Source organism: Micropterus dolomieu, linkage group LG01 (genome assembly GCF_021292245.1).
Source record: "Micropterus dolomieu isolate WLL.071019.BEF.003 ecotype Adirondacks linkage group LG01, ASM2129224v1, whole genome shotgun sequence".
NCBI classification, from domain to species: Eukaryota; Metazoa; Chordata; class Actinopteri; order Centrarchiformes; family Centrarchidae; genus Micropterus; species Micropterus dolomieu.
The window spans coordinates 25,336,825-25,352,604 of NC_060150.1; the positions used below are offsets into that span (position 1 = coordinate 25,336,825).

The 15,780-nt window shown below is 41.2% G+C and overlaps 1 protein-coding gene across 1 annotated transcript in view; it reads right to left on the reverse strand.

The window, feature by feature from the left end:
• The window catches only part of LOC123980270 (SCO-spondin-like), a 114,966-nt gene that overhangs the window by 86,534 nt on the left and 12,652 nt on the right, over window positions 1-15,780 (reverse strand). The window contains exons 11-30 of the mRNA XM_046064590.1: window positions 14,919-15,175; window positions 14,678-14,812; window positions 14,310-14,512; window positions 14,008-14,135; window positions 12,683-12,792; window positions 12,424-12,573; window positions 11,794-11,887; window positions 11,490-11,699; window positions 7,509-7,714; window positions 7,135-7,249; window positions 6,654-6,775; window positions 6,201-6,434; window positions 5,942-6,064; window positions 4,120-4,217; window positions 3,700-3,931; window positions 3,426-3,578; window positions 2,798-2,935; window positions 2,506-2,688; window positions 2,225-2,375; window positions 1,419-1,578 (exon numbers count right to left, since the gene is read on the reverse strand). Of these exons, the coding sequence (XP_045920546.1) occupies window positions 1,419-1,578; window positions 2,225-2,375; window positions 2,506-2,688; window positions 2,798-2,935; window positions 3,426-3,578; window positions 3,700-3,931; window positions 4,120-4,217; window positions 5,942-6,064; window positions 6,201-6,434; window positions 6,654-6,775; window positions 7,135-7,249; window positions 7,509-7,714; window positions 11,490-11,699; window positions 11,794-11,887; window positions 12,424-12,573; window positions 12,683-12,792; window positions 14,008-14,135; window positions 14,310-14,512; window positions 14,678-14,812; window positions 14,919-15,175 (3,202 nt within the window). The remainder of the gene's footprint in view (window positions 1-1,418; window positions 1,579-2,224; window positions 2,376-2,505; window positions 2,689-2,797; window positions 2,936-3,425; window positions 3,579-3,699; window positions 3,932-4,119; window positions 4,218-5,941; window positions 6,065-6,200; window positions 6,435-6,653; window positions 6,776-7,134; window positions 7,250-7,508; window positions 7,715-11,489; window positions 11,700-11,793; window positions 11,888-12,423; window positions 12,574-12,682; window positions 12,793-14,007; window positions 14,136-14,309; window positions 14,513-14,677; window positions 14,813-14,918; window positions 15,176-15,780) is intronic.

A 15,780-nucleotide genomic window follows, 5' to 3' on the forward strand; every position in this document is an offset into this window, starting at 1 on the left:
TACTGGCCTGTCTCCTGGTAGTGCCTCCATGCTCTGGACACTACGCTGACAGACACAGCAAACCTTCTTGCCACAGCTCGCACTGATGTGCCATCCTGGATGAGCTGCACTACTTGAGCCACTTGTGTGGGTTGTAGACTCCGTCTCATGCTACCACTAGAGTGAAAGCACCGCCAGCATTCAAAAGTGACCAAAACATCAGCCAGGAAGCATAGGAACTGAGAAGTGGTCTGTGGTCACCACCTGCAGAACCACTCCTTTATTGGGGATGTCTTGCTAATTGCCTATAATTTCCACCTGTTGTCTATTCCATTTGCACAACAGCATGTGAAATTGATTGTCAATCAGTGTTGCTTCCTAAGTGGACAGTTTGATTTCACAGGAGTGTGATTGACTTGGAGTTACGTTGTGTTGTTTAAGTGTTCCCTTTATTTTTTTGAGCAGTGTATAATGAAACAAAGTTTGTAGTCCTTCATGCTACACACTTATGCTAGAACTTAACATATAATTAAGTGTATAATACAAAATGGTAACAAAGTAAAAATAAAATAAAACACTATATAAAGTTACTAATAAAACTACAGATGCATCTCAGAAAATCTGAATATCGTGAAAAAGTTCATATTTTTCCATAAAGTCAAAAAGTGAAATTTGATGGTTACAGCTCATGGAAATCAAAAACCCATGTCTTAAAATATTAGTATAATAAAGAATGTGTAATACAGAAATGTCAACCTTCTGAGAAGCTGAAGTTCTGAAAAAGGATCATTTATGCACTCAGCGTTTGGTCGTGGCTTCTTTTGCATCGGTTACTCTATCAGTGTGGCGTGGCATGGAGGCAATCAGCTTGTGGCACTGCTGAGGTGTTATGAAGGCCCAGGCAGCTTATCTGTATTGTTGGGTCTGGTGTCATTTTCCTCTTGACAATTGCCCATAGATTCTCTATGGGGTTTAGATTAGACAAGCTGGCTGGCCAATTAAGCACAGTAAAACCGTGGTCAGTTAACCAGTCACTAGTCAGAATGTTGGCAGATGCCAAATCCTGCTGGAAATCAGCATCTCCATACAGCTTGTCAGCAGGTGAAAGCACAAAATGCTCTAAAATTTCCTGGTAGACCTGCATATACTGTATGCATACATTTTGTGTATATCCATTCATTATGTTTTTATTTCACTATTTGCTTTGTTTACAATTTACAGAAAAAATAGACATTGTATGTTGTTGGTCATGTCTTTAAAAAAAATTATAAATGAATGCATTCCTAGTACAGTGTGAGCAACTTAAAACAGGAGTCAAATTCCTTATGACACATACTTGTCCAATAAAGCTGATTCTGATCACATACCCATCAAATATGGGCACATACTCAAGCAGCAGTAAGTGCATACACATAAGACACACACAATTCTACTCTTACCTGTGGGCATCCACTGACAGCGTATGGACAGTAGGGGAAACACTGCACTGTAAGGTTGGACTGACAGTGACATAACTGGCAGTGGTCTGACCTCCATCTGTCTCCCACAGCATGGGACTGACCCTGGTACTCACACTCATTACAGGGGTCTGTCTGGCACCTGCATAGACACACAGACGTGGTAAATGCATGCAGGAGTAATGGAATTACATAGTTTCTAACACCACACACTTAGTCTAAGTAAAATGCTATTTCTTAAAACAAGCCACCCAGAGGTTTTGTTAAATGGAGATGATTTCTAAGTATATATTTATTTCTATTTCAAATAGGTTATTTCTTAAAGATTATATATATATATCTCTCTCTCATGGAAAGAACCTGGAACTCTGAAGTGAAATGATGCAGTCTGGAAGTCCACGTGGCATTGAGCAAAGGGAGTATTAAACGGTGAGGGACAGATTGTTAGGGTGGACCTTTTTCCTGTATCTGCAGAGCAGGGACAATCTCTCCGGCAACACCTTGGTTCGTCTCTTTAAAGATTTAAACCAAATTTAATATGATAATTTAAGACTTTTATTCAGATAATTGATTACCTAAATTTCTATTTTTTTTATATTCATATATTCATTTATCATTTTTACATCCACAATAGGAAGCATTGAACTAAGATGACAGTTTATTGATTCTTTCTTATGTGTTTTGACTATATTTGGGGAACATGGCCAGACAAAAAGGACCGACAGTACCAATCTAGTAGCTGAAATGGTAAAAGTAGTTTACAGTACCATGAGGAGAGGGCTACATACCGACGGGCTTTCCTGTAAATTCCTCTGCACGTTCTGCCGTCTCCATGCTTGGTGGGGTTGTTTGGGCTGCGGAATGACCACTGGACACTCTGAACACCACAGGGCCCCAAGCAATCGCCCCACTCGGACCATGACGACCAGCCACAGTGTACTGCAGCATGACAAAGCTGACTGTGTATGACTGCTCAGACTTTTAGGCAGATGAAGAACTATACCCAGTATGTGGGTAGAAATGAATTGCAGATTAGATGTTGATCTTGAAATTAATTTGACAGACTCACCTGAACAGTCTGGGTTAGGCTGACATCTCTGAGGCCTTCCCCTCTCACAAACACAAATTTCACAGTCCACCTTCATCTGCTGGCCCGGCCAGTAGCGCACACCTGCCACCTCACACATACAGTCCTCTGGTAACACACACTGTTGCATGTAGCTCATCACTTGGCCCTCCGGACACCAACAACCTGAAATGAGTTAATTGTGACATATAAAATTTAACATGGCAATTTCAAAATGGCAAGAAGCAACAATTTATTTTAGAACACAAGATAGTCCAGATTCCTCCTGACTGACCTGAGGAGCAAGGTGCTGTGGGATCACAGGATGTCCCACTGCTGATGTGGGCACAGGACATCGGGCAGGGAGCACAGCTGTGTCTCACCAGCCCAGTGGGACAGCTGGTATTGACACATCCATCATCAGGACAAGCCTCTAAAGTGGGACAGGGAAGAAGAAAACCCTTTGTTACTATGCATTTTGATGTTTTTTTTCTTGTTTTTTTTGTTCTATTTCATGATAAAGTATTTACTCATAAATTATGCACAGATCGATTAGGTCTACATACATTTACATTTATTATTATTATTATTACAATTATTATGTTATTGAGATAACCACCTCTGAGATTTCTGCCTCCATCTCAAAACAATGTAGCTGAATGGAATTTTTTTTTGTCCCAGTTACTGTAGAAAGTCAGATCAGTTTTCATTTTAACTTTCTAACAACAAAACAGTCCTTGTGAAAACTCTTGACATGAGTTGCCTTGTATGGGATTTCGGGTGAACCAAACATTTAAAATGAACAGTTTCTTCCTCAGATTTATTGTGCAAGTTAGAGGTATTTATTTTCATATCTCCAACCAGGTAACTGACCTTCAGTATCATTAATTTCATCTAAAACTTAATTTACAGACAGCTCTTACTAATTTCCATGGCTAGGTTGGATGGTCCAGGGAGTTGGGAACAGTCTCGGCCTCCGTAGCGAGGACTGATGCATCCCCTGTGTCTGACCTGCACTCCACCACAACTACTGGAACAGTTCGACCAGCTCCCCCACGGCAGCCACCGACCATCCACTGGAAGTTGGAGGAGAGAGCATCACATTTTAGTAATATGTATTTATACATATTTAAACTATGCATTAAGACTTTAAACTGTTCTGAAACATATTCATTTTTTAGTTCATGTCCACTTTACCAGGACAGGTTATGTTAAAGCATTGCTGTTTCTGGAAGTCCTGCCCCCTACAGTGGCGCAGTGGGTCTCCTTGAGGGCACGTTCTCTGCCGGGTCATAGAGCCTGTACCACAGGAAGTGCTGCAGTGGCTCCATGGACCCCAGGAGCTCCAGCTTCTACAGCCCTGCTCATCAGTGAGGCCTCCAAGTGGTGCTGGTAAAGATTCTGGGCAGTCTACCACACCGTTACACACCTAAGTAATAGTGCAGGGTTAGTGAGCAAGATGGGTTGAATGTAACTGATGGGGGATGAGCACATTTTTGGTTATGTTACGCAAAATATTGCTACTTTCAATAATGTTTGTGAGGAAATGTTAAAATGTCATACATTTTAAGCTTGCTGATTATGGCTAACCAAGGTGCCTTTTATTGGTAGACTTACGACATTAAAGGGGACACAGGATCCATCCATACAGGTGAATTCAGGGCAGGTGACAGTAGTGTTCCTACTGCCAGGGGCCAAGGGTGAGACAGTTTTATCTGGACAGAACAAGATTTCAAAAGTATTAAAAATACCAGAGATTCAAACATCCATCACCATCAATTTTGTGAAAAGGAGAGAATGAGATGAACACCGCCTTTAAGTTTCCTTTCTTCATTAGGGATCCAAGCAGCAAAGCTGCTGGACGAAAACTCACCAAAATTGGCGGTGCAAATTCCACCCACTACTCCGGCAAAAAAATGGCACTCATAGACCTCATGGTGGCGTTATAACAATCAACTTTACGTTTTTGCGATTATCTCGAGATCTGCTTCATTTTGGGTCAAACGTCTTTCATCATTTTAATCTCTGGATTCATCTGCATCTAAAAATTTCATATTATGCAACTTTTTATCACTTTTCTCAAAAACCTATTTTTGCAAACTCATCACGATGGTTTGCCAAATTGACCCATCTTCTACGTTGCTGATCAAAGGTTATCAAAAGAATTTTGATACGTCAATCTTTTTTTTTCCATAAATTTTTACTTTTGTGTCTTTTACATAAATGCTCATAAATCAAAATTGGCTTAAGCTATTGTAACCAAACTTGGAGCGTCTGTTCAGATGCTTGGTTCAAGCTTCACTGAGCAGTCCTGGGATATTCTTCCACTAGGGGGCACTACACATGCAAAAGGTTTATAACTCCTAATTTGCTGCATGGACAAAATTTGGTTTGTAAGATCTAGGGTCACTGATGCATGAAGTTTCGTAATGATTGCTCAAAGTGGGCATGGCTTTTTACAACAAATGTAAATTTCTAGACATTTCTCATTCCAAAATCGAAGAAAATCACCCTTACGTCCTTAAGAGCTGAAATTTTTTCAGCGCATCCACTAATATGCAATCTATGGTCAATTCAGAAGTCAGTCACTCTATATTTTTCAGAATATGCTAAATCAATTAACATCTATATCTTCACAAGCCTTCAACACAGACATTCTCTAGATGTCCAATATAAAGTGATTTGAAGGGTTTTTACATCGGTCAAACGGTGAGTCTGCAGTGATCTTCACTATCTTGCTATAATTTGTACAGTATGCACAACATTTTATTTTTTGCTCAAGGTTGGTTCAAACGCCACCAAAATAATTGACAACACACCCAAAACCAGCAGAATGATGTGTGATTTTTTTCCAGAATTTTATCACCAACATTTTGAGTGTTGTAAGCATTTTAAGTTTAAACTGACAAAACACAATGTCACTACCTCAACTTGTGAGAAGGTGTGCAGAGGCATGCTCTCACCAGTAGCTCAGTCAGTTAGTTTCCTACAATGAGGTGTTCAGATCATAGTGAATGGAAGTTCTCTATTTTATTTGGATCCTGTGACACTTTCTTCTTATATTTCACTGCTAGAAACTTGGAACCACCAAATTTTGCATTTGGGCTGAACATGTCACCCAGTAGTCGGGTACATAAAGTGACACTTTGATCTCAAGGTGATGCTGTAAAAATCAAGCTTGCGTTTCCGCAACTATCACAAAGTCCAGATTCTTTCATCACTTTAATCTCCAAAGTTATCAGCATTGAGTCTTCTCCTCTGAAATGTAGCATTTTTTCATGACTTGCTTGGATCCCAATCAATGCTGCTTGTGGCTATATTTTCTTCTTTGATTTGGTTTTCATTGCCAGTCAGGTCTTATGCAGTCCTTTGCTCATTTCTTCACTCAATCCATCCTCACAACCATTCTCACCTCTCTCCACATCTCATGAGAACTCACCACACACAAACTCATCATCGCCCCGTGGACAGTCTGGAACACCATTGCACACTTGTGACATGTTTACACAGGTGCGATTGTCACATGGGAAGCTGCCTGGACAGGGAGGTATCCTAGTAGAGCCTAGAAGACAGATCAAATTATTGTCAATGTCCATTAACACATCTTTAGACAAAGACTGTGTTAAAGCTTGATTCCTCAAGGCTCAAAACCCATATTCTTATTTTGTGCCTTCACATTTTTGTTTACACTAACTTACCACAGTTGTTGATACTCTCATCCGAGGCATCCTTGCAGTGTGGGGTCCCATCACAGAGCTGCTGATAGTCCACGCACTGGTCCCCACTGAGGCAAAGCACCTGGCCAGGGCCACAGGGGGCGGTGCACTGCTCCTCATCACTACCATCCATACAGTCGGTTTCCCCATCACAACGCCAGGCCTGAGGTACACACTGCCCACCAGTGGCACAGCTGAACTCATTGGACCTACATGCTGGAGAAACACATAGAGCATCACTACAGGCAAACTGGTCAGTAGCACAGGTCACTGCCACACACACATGGTTGGCATAGTTGATTACTGATTGACCATGCAGGATGGCTTTGGGCAAAAATGTATATGACTAACACTATTTTATATTAATATTAATTTTATATTTATATTATTTGGATGCAAGTTATAAAACAGCCAATGCTCTATTATTATTTGTACCTTTACTTGGACAGACAGCTTCGTCTTTTCCAGAGGGGCAGTCTTTGCGTCCGTCACACACTCTGTTTGCAGGCACACACTGGTCCCTCGGACACTGAAACTCCCCTGGTGCACACACACACCTAAATCCATGCAAAACATTTTGATAATGATGACATCATGTGTTCTGAGAGCAGTGAGAGCCTGCTATGAAAAACAACATAAATAAAGTACAATCTGAAGAGTATTACTATCATTATTTATCATTATTTGAGGTATTGTGTAACTGTTTTAAAATATTTATATTGGGCGTGACATTGGTGACATTCAGAAAATGTCAACTAGAGCCTGATAAAGAAAGTGTCACGATCTTTCTGTTGCCTTAACACAGTAAAATCTGAATCCTTCGCAGGACAAACTCTGCAGTGCATATTTATAAATGCCAGTTCATTTCACAGTGGAAATTTCTAAACGGTAAAATTCAGCAGAACTGAAAACATACCCCCTTTCATCACTGAGGTCCCCACAGTCATCATGTCCATCACAGCGGCGAAGGTACGGAATGCAATGTCCTCCAGCACACAGGAATTCCCCTTCGTCACACACCACACCACAGTCTGGACCAGCACAGGTACAAATCATCACAGGGTCAAATACATATCGTACAGAAAAGTATTTATTCAAGTATGCCCACATGCAAAAATATCGAAAGCAAAACCCACCAATTGTGCTAAATTGTGAAATGAACTACCCTGCTTGATAAAGAGTGTAAATAACATCTTTCTCAATAGAACACTCTGCAAAAAAACATGTTTGATAGTTTGTCAAAAGATCTAACTTTATATATGTATACGGTTGGATTAAGTGATAGAATACCTTGTTCATCAGATACATCTGCAAAACCGCAGTCCAGCCTTCCATCACAGACATGGCTGGCTGGCAAGCACTTTCCACTGGCACACTTGAACTCCCCTGGTGGGCAGAGGAGCACGGGGGTGGTAGGTCCACAGAATTCCTCATCTGACTGGTCAGCACAGTCTGGGTGGCCATCACAACGTAGAGCCAGGTTCAAACATGGTCCACTGCAGGGTTGGGGTCAATTCACTTTAGGAATTGCATGTTATTAGCAAAGACTGACTCAAATATTACTAGAATTATCGCCCTGGATATGCCTCTATGCCTCCACCAACCAGTCAAGTTGCAGTTTACATCCATGTCTGTCCAGACTATCATATGTGCGCATATAATATAAAGTGTATTTTTTAGCTAAATGGAATTTATCACTATACTGATGATGCGTATGTATGATTCCAGTGAATATATTGTTTAACTGATTAAAGAAGGATTATCATGGAAGTATTGGCTAACAGGTACACATGTACTTTATTAACTATGTAAAGACGGATTCTTATAGGAGTATAGTTACACAATATGTGTGTATGTGTGTGTGTTGGGGGGGGGGGGGGTAGGCTGCCCTTCATCTGCATGCCATGCAGGCTAGAATTGCGAAAGATTATTGGATATTTCTTATAGTTTACATTTCTCTGGGCCAATCGGAATCTTAGCACTTGAAGCACAGAGCGTGAAGTGAGCTCGCCAAAGGATGAGACACCTGGCTACCACGCGAGTCTGATGGAAACTTATAACGTGAAGGAATCTAATGTGAAATTCGAGGTAATTAATAGCCTTTTGGAGCAACAACAGCTGTTTGTTTGCTTGATTCAATTAACGTTAGCTACCGCTTTTTTATGTGATATAATTTACTATAATATGTATTGTCGTCATACCTATTACGTTATTATAATTACGTTAAGCTATGCTAAAAGTGGTAACGTTACCGCCAGACCCGGAGATCGGCTGAATGGTTTCCAGAACGGTAAAAAACAATTGTTTTACTCGAGGGGAGGTGGAAAATGGGCTTAATTCCCCAAATGGTGGAATATCCCTGTAACGTTAGTTAGGCTTATCGTTAGCCGGGTGCTCTGCCCTGAACTCCGAGACATAACGTTACGGCACTACTCGAATTCTGAGCTATCCTGAATAATAGGTTGTCGTGCGCGCTCACGCGTCACGTCATTCGTGGTGTGGGTAAGTTAAATGAGTGTTGTGTTTACACAACAGCTGGTGCGAGAGTGACGCCGGGAATCCACTGACTCCGTCTACGGCACGTTACGGCTGCGTCACGGTTTTGATGCGTCCACCCCGGCGTCAAAGTCCACTGGAAGCATGTCAGAAGCTTTCAGCAGCGGAGCGTGCAGTCTGACCCACGTTATTGAGTTGTTATTAATTTGTCATTTTCGTGCTTCTACTAGCTTCTTCAAAGCTCTATGTGACCCCGTTTCTTCCGTCAACTTCAGGCTGCATTTCCCACGCATTTCAGAATCAGAGCGTTTTGCCTGCCTGACAAGATGATATGTTTAGATTTTGTTGATTTGGGAACCAGTGTTTGCATTTTGTGCTTCTACTATGATTAAGTAGGCTACGCAGTTAAATGATTTCCTTTTGTGTCCGTTTTAACCGTGTTTATTATTGTTTTACGATCGGGAGGCGCCACAGGGTGTTTTATTTTGAAAATTGACCGGATCCTCTATGCCGTTCTGTGTCTGACTTCCTGCCTGGTTCGATCTGCTCTGTGCTGCATAGACTTGCTACCTATTCTCTGCGGAGCGGAGAGCCGCTTCTGAGACGCGCTGCGGCTGCAGCTGGTGGACTCACGAGCATTGACTGTCCCAATTCATTCTTAAAGGGTTAGTTTGGTTCATTAAGTTTTAGTTTTTTGAAGTGGAGTTGTATTACTTACAGTAGATGGCGGTCAGCACGCCCCCAATTTGAAGAAGCAGACAGGAGTACCATCTGAGGTTTGTTCTGTGTGTCTGCATGTTTGTTTTGTGTCTCTGGTTGTTTCTTGTTTTATTTTGAAATGGTCTGTGTTACGTGTTGAGTTTGTGCTTTGTTTCCTGTCTGCCCTGATTTCTAATGTCTCTCACCTGCTCTTGGTTCCCTGCTTGCTTGTATGTGTGTCTGTCACTACTCTACATATTGTCCGGGTTGATCGTCAGTCTTTGCTGGTCTATTGTTCATCTCTCTGTCGTGAGCACCTGCTTGTCTACCTACCTGTCTGTTTGTACTGACACATGCCTTCGATATTATATCACCCTGACATCTTGATTTATTGTTGATTTCTGTTTATGGATTTGAATTGTTGTGGGTTGTGTGGGTTACCTTTGTGTTATTGATTATCTTGTTTTTTTGGGGGACTGCCTCACGTCAAGTGCTTGGACTTTATTTAAAGTGACCTTTGTGTTCATTTAATAAATCCAGAAGAATCCACCTCGCTATCTTTGTCTGCCCCCGTCCACAGCAGTACATTGCTTAGCTTTTGTGTCAGAGTGACAGTCTAAGTGGTGGCTTAATAAATTGGCGATAGTCCCAAATATGTCGCAGGCTTGTCTTGAGGTTCCCTTGCCTGCTAACCTGGAAATACGTTCTGATAAGTTTATCTATGTAATGTGTACTTATGGAGATATATGCTTCTGAAAGTACTTTGTACATTGTTGTCCTTCATACTGATTCCCAGGAATCTCTTTGACCTGCAAATTAGTTCAAAGCAAGGACAATGGGAGTGATCATGTAAGTGACTGTCAATGCCTGTTCAAAACACTGCAAATGTCAATAAATCATCCAAATGTGCACGTTGTCTGATTTGTGCCACACTCTCTTTAATGTGTATGTACTTACGTACATCCTAAATGGGAAATAGTCCGAGGTGCTCAGCTGGAACGCAGTGGAGACCGCTGTTAGCTGTAGCATTGGGGTGCGTCCAGATTAACTTGCGATACAGCATCGAACCACCGATCATGTTTATATTCCACTTTCTATGTTAACTTTCTCGTTAACAGCATTGTCTCACCCGTCTTACATTTGTATCATGTATCGTTATTCATCTGACATCGAGTTGATTTGAGAACAGTTTATACCGTCATACTGCCTATCGACCATTTGTCATTTAAGTTGGACAGATAATTCAGGTGGTGCCTATCAGAGGAGAAGCTGGAGCAAAGGGACAGTGTGAAATGACACTTCAGAGACCAGATCCAAACATTGATCGCTAGCTGCTAAAACCTCTCCCTTCTGCATAAGTAACTTAAAAGACTGGTGTGTGTGTGTGTGTGTGTGTGTGTGTGTGTGTTCTGTGAAATCAATGTTAGCAACAGTATTTGAAAAAGGCAGCTTGACTGGCCTTTAGTTTCTCTCTGCAGGCTTGTCAGGAGCAAAGGATTGAGGCTTCTGGGCAGATGAGACCAGCAGAGACGCACAAATCCCCTGTTTTAGCCTTGTCATTTTACAGTGTGGCTGAATGTCTTTTATCCTTTTTTTTTTTTTTTTTTTAACATAGATTTTTGTTTCATGCTTGTATTTTAACCTTCCATGTTTTTAGCTGTATATTTTAAGGATGACACTGTTTTTATAACTCCCCTCACCCTAGTAAAATAACCTAGCTTTTAATATTCTACTCTTTTTACTACATTTTTAAATCTTGATCAATCTAAAGAGGTCCTAGGACCCATGACAAAAAAACTTGGTGGTGTTGTCGGCCTATTTTAAACAAATTGAGAGCTTTACCCCGGTTCCAGTAAACCAAATCATTAGGCATAGGAATCCATTCCATGATAGGTGTCTGAAGTGCTAATCTATTAGTGTGGTTACAAATGCCAAGAATATTCACTAATATAGGCTTGAGGTTATGACCTCATTGTTGACTTATCACAGCTGAGCCTTAATCCCTTTGTTATCAGTCTTTCGTATCTCCACATACAAATTGTGCTTGGTGATATATTAAGATGAGTTTGGATTCACCTTGGTGTGCTGGTACAGTGGAATTGGTCTACAGAACAGGTAGATGGGCAGATCTCATCTGAACCATCGCCACAGTCATCCTCGTTGTCACACACCCACTGAGAGGGGATGCAGCGCCCCCAAGCACAGGTAAACTCTGAGTCCAGACATGGAGGGGAGGGAGGAGGGCATGCCACACCGTCGCACTGCCACACGCCATGCTCACAGGAACTGGACACACAAAGGAAAATAATTCTCTCTGACTTAAATATTGATTATGGCAAAAAAGTGATATATACTTTTCTAAGCATTTCGATTGACTGACCAGTTCTGACAGAGTTGGGTAATGGTAGTTCCAGGGGGAAACATGGAGTCCTCCCACTCACATGGACACTGACTGGGAACTATACAGCTTTCCCCTATAGAGCAGATAACTATTATTAGAGCTTTGCCAGTTGCAAGGCAAGAAAGTTTGCATAAGACATGGGCTTATTAAAATCAAGAGACTTTCTTCTTGTTTGCAAATTTTGACATAATGATGATTACACTCTGAGGAGCATAAATATCCACACCAAATTTCATGGCAATCTGATGTTGTGTTATCTTCCTCTGGCTCAAAGTGGAAGAAATTACTATCCATAATTGACAGAAATATGCCAACAAATACAAATGTTGTGTATGTGTGTATATGTATGAATGTAGATATTTGGTTGGAGTGTGAGGTGCAGGTAATCCAAGACTAGTTCCCTACTTTTGTTTTAAAAAAAATATAATAAATATAAAAATATATATATTTATTTGTATTTGACCTACATGAAATATGTGTTTCCTCCCTGAGCAGGTTTTTATAAAATAATTTTAAACAAAATAAAAATAAAAACAAAATGCCAATAAATATAAATGTTCCACTATAATACCCTTGGGGCTCAGGATAAATTTGGTAAATTTGTTTTACCGTGTCGGACTGTGCCGGCAGGGCAGAAGCAGCCCTCCACACAGGAGAGAGCGCCACACTGGGTGTGTGGACTCTGCTGAACACTGGGACATGAGGGAGCGCAAGCTGGACCACAGGGATCATATACCAGCCCATTTTCACACTGTAAAGCTGCAGAATGAGGGGAACAGAAAGAAAACAAAGGTTACAGTAAGGCAGGAGTTAAGGTGCGTGTGCAGGAAATTGACTGTGTGAGTGTGGGCGTGTGTGTTTGACATACGACAGAGCTCCTGGGACCTCCAGCGGATGTAGACCCCTCGGCGGTTGCAGTCTTCAGCATAGGCAGCAATGGCTGTACAGAGACACTCACAGTCCCCACCTGAGTCACAGCTAAAACACAAACAATAAAACAGCATGGACTGTTCATGTCATCTTAAGTACTACTTCAAGTACACAATTTCAAGATGAACGATCTTATAGTAAAATATGAACATTAAATGGAATGAAAATTATTGTAAAATATGCTTAGGATATTTTAACCATGGAAACTACATCCTTGCCACTCAATAGAACCCTGTAACACTAGTGCCAGTGTTTTGATGCTATGCTCTGTTGCTGTTTGTGTACCAGCATGCATACAAAGAAGAGCACGCATGCCTTATGCATGAGGATGGAGAAATTCACATTTCTGCTGATTGAAGGGCAGTAAAATGCATATTCCCAGTTTGTGGCTGTAGTGGACCACAAGTGGTACCTAGGGCTAGGTGATGTTTTCAAATGTTTATTAATGTGCAATATAGAGGATGACCATATCATCACAATCGAGTTTTGAGTGTTTCCACTGGTCCACAATTTACTTGTGTTACATTGTGCCTTAAAATTTCTGTCAGCATTTTACTATTATACTGTACATGATGTTTTTGGATTAATATTACTGCTGCATTAATGTGTATGTTGCATTGCAATGTGTATGTGTTTGTTCCCAAATATGGAAAAACTGTAATGGTCAGGAAGTTATGTTATATGGCCGGAAATGTTATCACGATAAAAAAGTTTAATATCTGTTGATATCAATATCACGATAAGTATCAAATCATTATTTCTTTAAGATTAAGTTTAAAGGCTGATTTTTGCTAAGTAGGCTGAGTGAAAGTTGAAGTAACCTGATGGTTAATTGTGGTTTAAACTCTTCTTTATGATCAACACTTGATGCTAAACAGTGGATCACTTGACAAATCAGAGGTGGAACATTCAAAATGCTAAAATCTTTGTCAACAAATATGCACGAGTAAAATAAAGTAAAAGCTTTTTTCAGTCCTTTTTCCTCAACAAAATAAACATCAAGTGAATAAAATCAAATATTTATTGAATATTTCTTGAACATTTGTTATATTGCTGTTGAAAAAAATTATATCGTGAGTTATTGTTATTGTCATTTCTGTTGAAATCAGTGAATGGGACAAGAACTACTGAGAAAGAAGCCATTTATTCCCACTGAAGCATTTTTGGCATCAGTCGCAGGTACTGTACATAGTAGATTATACATGTTTAAAAGACAGTTTTGAGATACTTGAATAAATAGTGTAGATTAGTGCTGTCACTCACCCACAAGCATCAAAGACACACCAGTCGTAATACTGCTGGAATGGCACCTCAGAGTGGCACAGAGAGAAGAGTTCCTGAGTTAGGACTGCACACCTTTTCCTGGCCCAGGTCACCCTGTGGGGGTTCAGCTGACCAAGACACAAATACAAAAGTTAGTTTGCTTTTGCATGTGTGTGTATGAGAAAGATAATTAAAAACTGGATTCGCCAAATCTGTCCTATTAAGTAAGTAAGTTCAAGTTTAATGTTACTGCAAGTGTCAGTGTGCGTTTGTGAATGAACATGTCTTTGTATTGTACTCACAGCACAGGGGTCTCGGAGGTCCTGGTCTGCCACGTCAGGGCAGGAGGGGCTGACCTTCCAGGAGTTTCCAAACAGCTCGACTGCAGATTCCACAATGCCTTGCCGTGTAGTAAAGTCATTCTCTGTGTCCCCATCAAAGTTACCACACAGGCCCCCGACCCGACCCTGCAGGTGGGCAGCCAGACGCACATATACACGCATACCTGGAAACAGCATGTGGAATGGCAATAACGTTACCACTGAAATAACCTGTATATACAGCCACAGACAAACAATGCCTCAGCAGTAAGTGATGGATTAATTTTAATGTTTGAGATTGAGGTGAGAGATATTTAAGGTTGCAGAAGCTGAAGATGTGTGTGTCCTACCTCCATCCCATAGCAGAGTGACCCCAAGTCGGGAGGAAAGGGATACAAAAAGGCCAACTCTTTCCAAAGTCAGACCACTGCCACTGTAGGACTTGGGTAGACTAACTGGCATCCCATTTACTGTCACGGCTTTACCTAAAGGACAGAGACAAGAGAGCTTACCTCAAGCTACCAGTTCCTAAAACTTAACCCTAACTTCCTATCATCATCCTCTGCTTCCCTGCAACACCGTCCCTCCTACCTCTCAGCAGATGCACGATGGTATTCCCCAGGCTGAGGGTGACCGACTTTGTACAAGTGACCCCAGTACTCCCACAGGGCACGTTCTCCGCCATGACACTGAATAAACCGCTGGTCTCCATCGCCAGCACATACTGGCAGTCGCCCAGGAAAGAGTAACAGCGGCCGTCGAATGTCACATAGTGCGGGTCGCCAGTCGCCACGCACACACCGGCACAGACGGACTGGCTGCAGTGCCAGCGGCGCTCCTTACAAACACTGCAGAAGTTTATCAAATATAGTTGAGATCATGAAATGTTTAAGGGATGTGATGCAATGAGACAACTGGTTACATTACCATGTGTTGCAGTCTTTAGTGATGGTGTCGTTGCTGTAGTAAAGTCGACCGTTATGGTGACATGGGCACTCATCTGGCAGAACACAGTGATCATCCTGAGGAACAGGAGAAGACATCATATACAAAACATCCGTCCAACGTCCAACATCTGTGTTTCCACTTTCAGACATACTTAAACCTTTTGAATGTCTTATTTGTTGTATATCCCAGTACATTTAGTGGCTAATGGTGAAATGAATGAGCTGACTTTGAGGCATATATAGTTCCAACTCATTCCCTATGTAAGCTTGAGGGTTTACCTTGAAGACTGTCACGGGTTGGGTTGGTTGGATGTGTTTATGTGTGGTTTCCTAAGTTTCAGTGTAATGTTCCTAGCTTTTGTTTATGTTTTGTTAGTAAGGTGGTCATGCGATGTGTTATGAGATCCTTCCCTGTTTGTTTCTGTTAGCTTTACTTCCTGTTTTAGTTTGTAGTTTAGTCTGCTCCTAGTATGTGTTGTCATGTTTTACTTCCTGTGCTTGTCTCT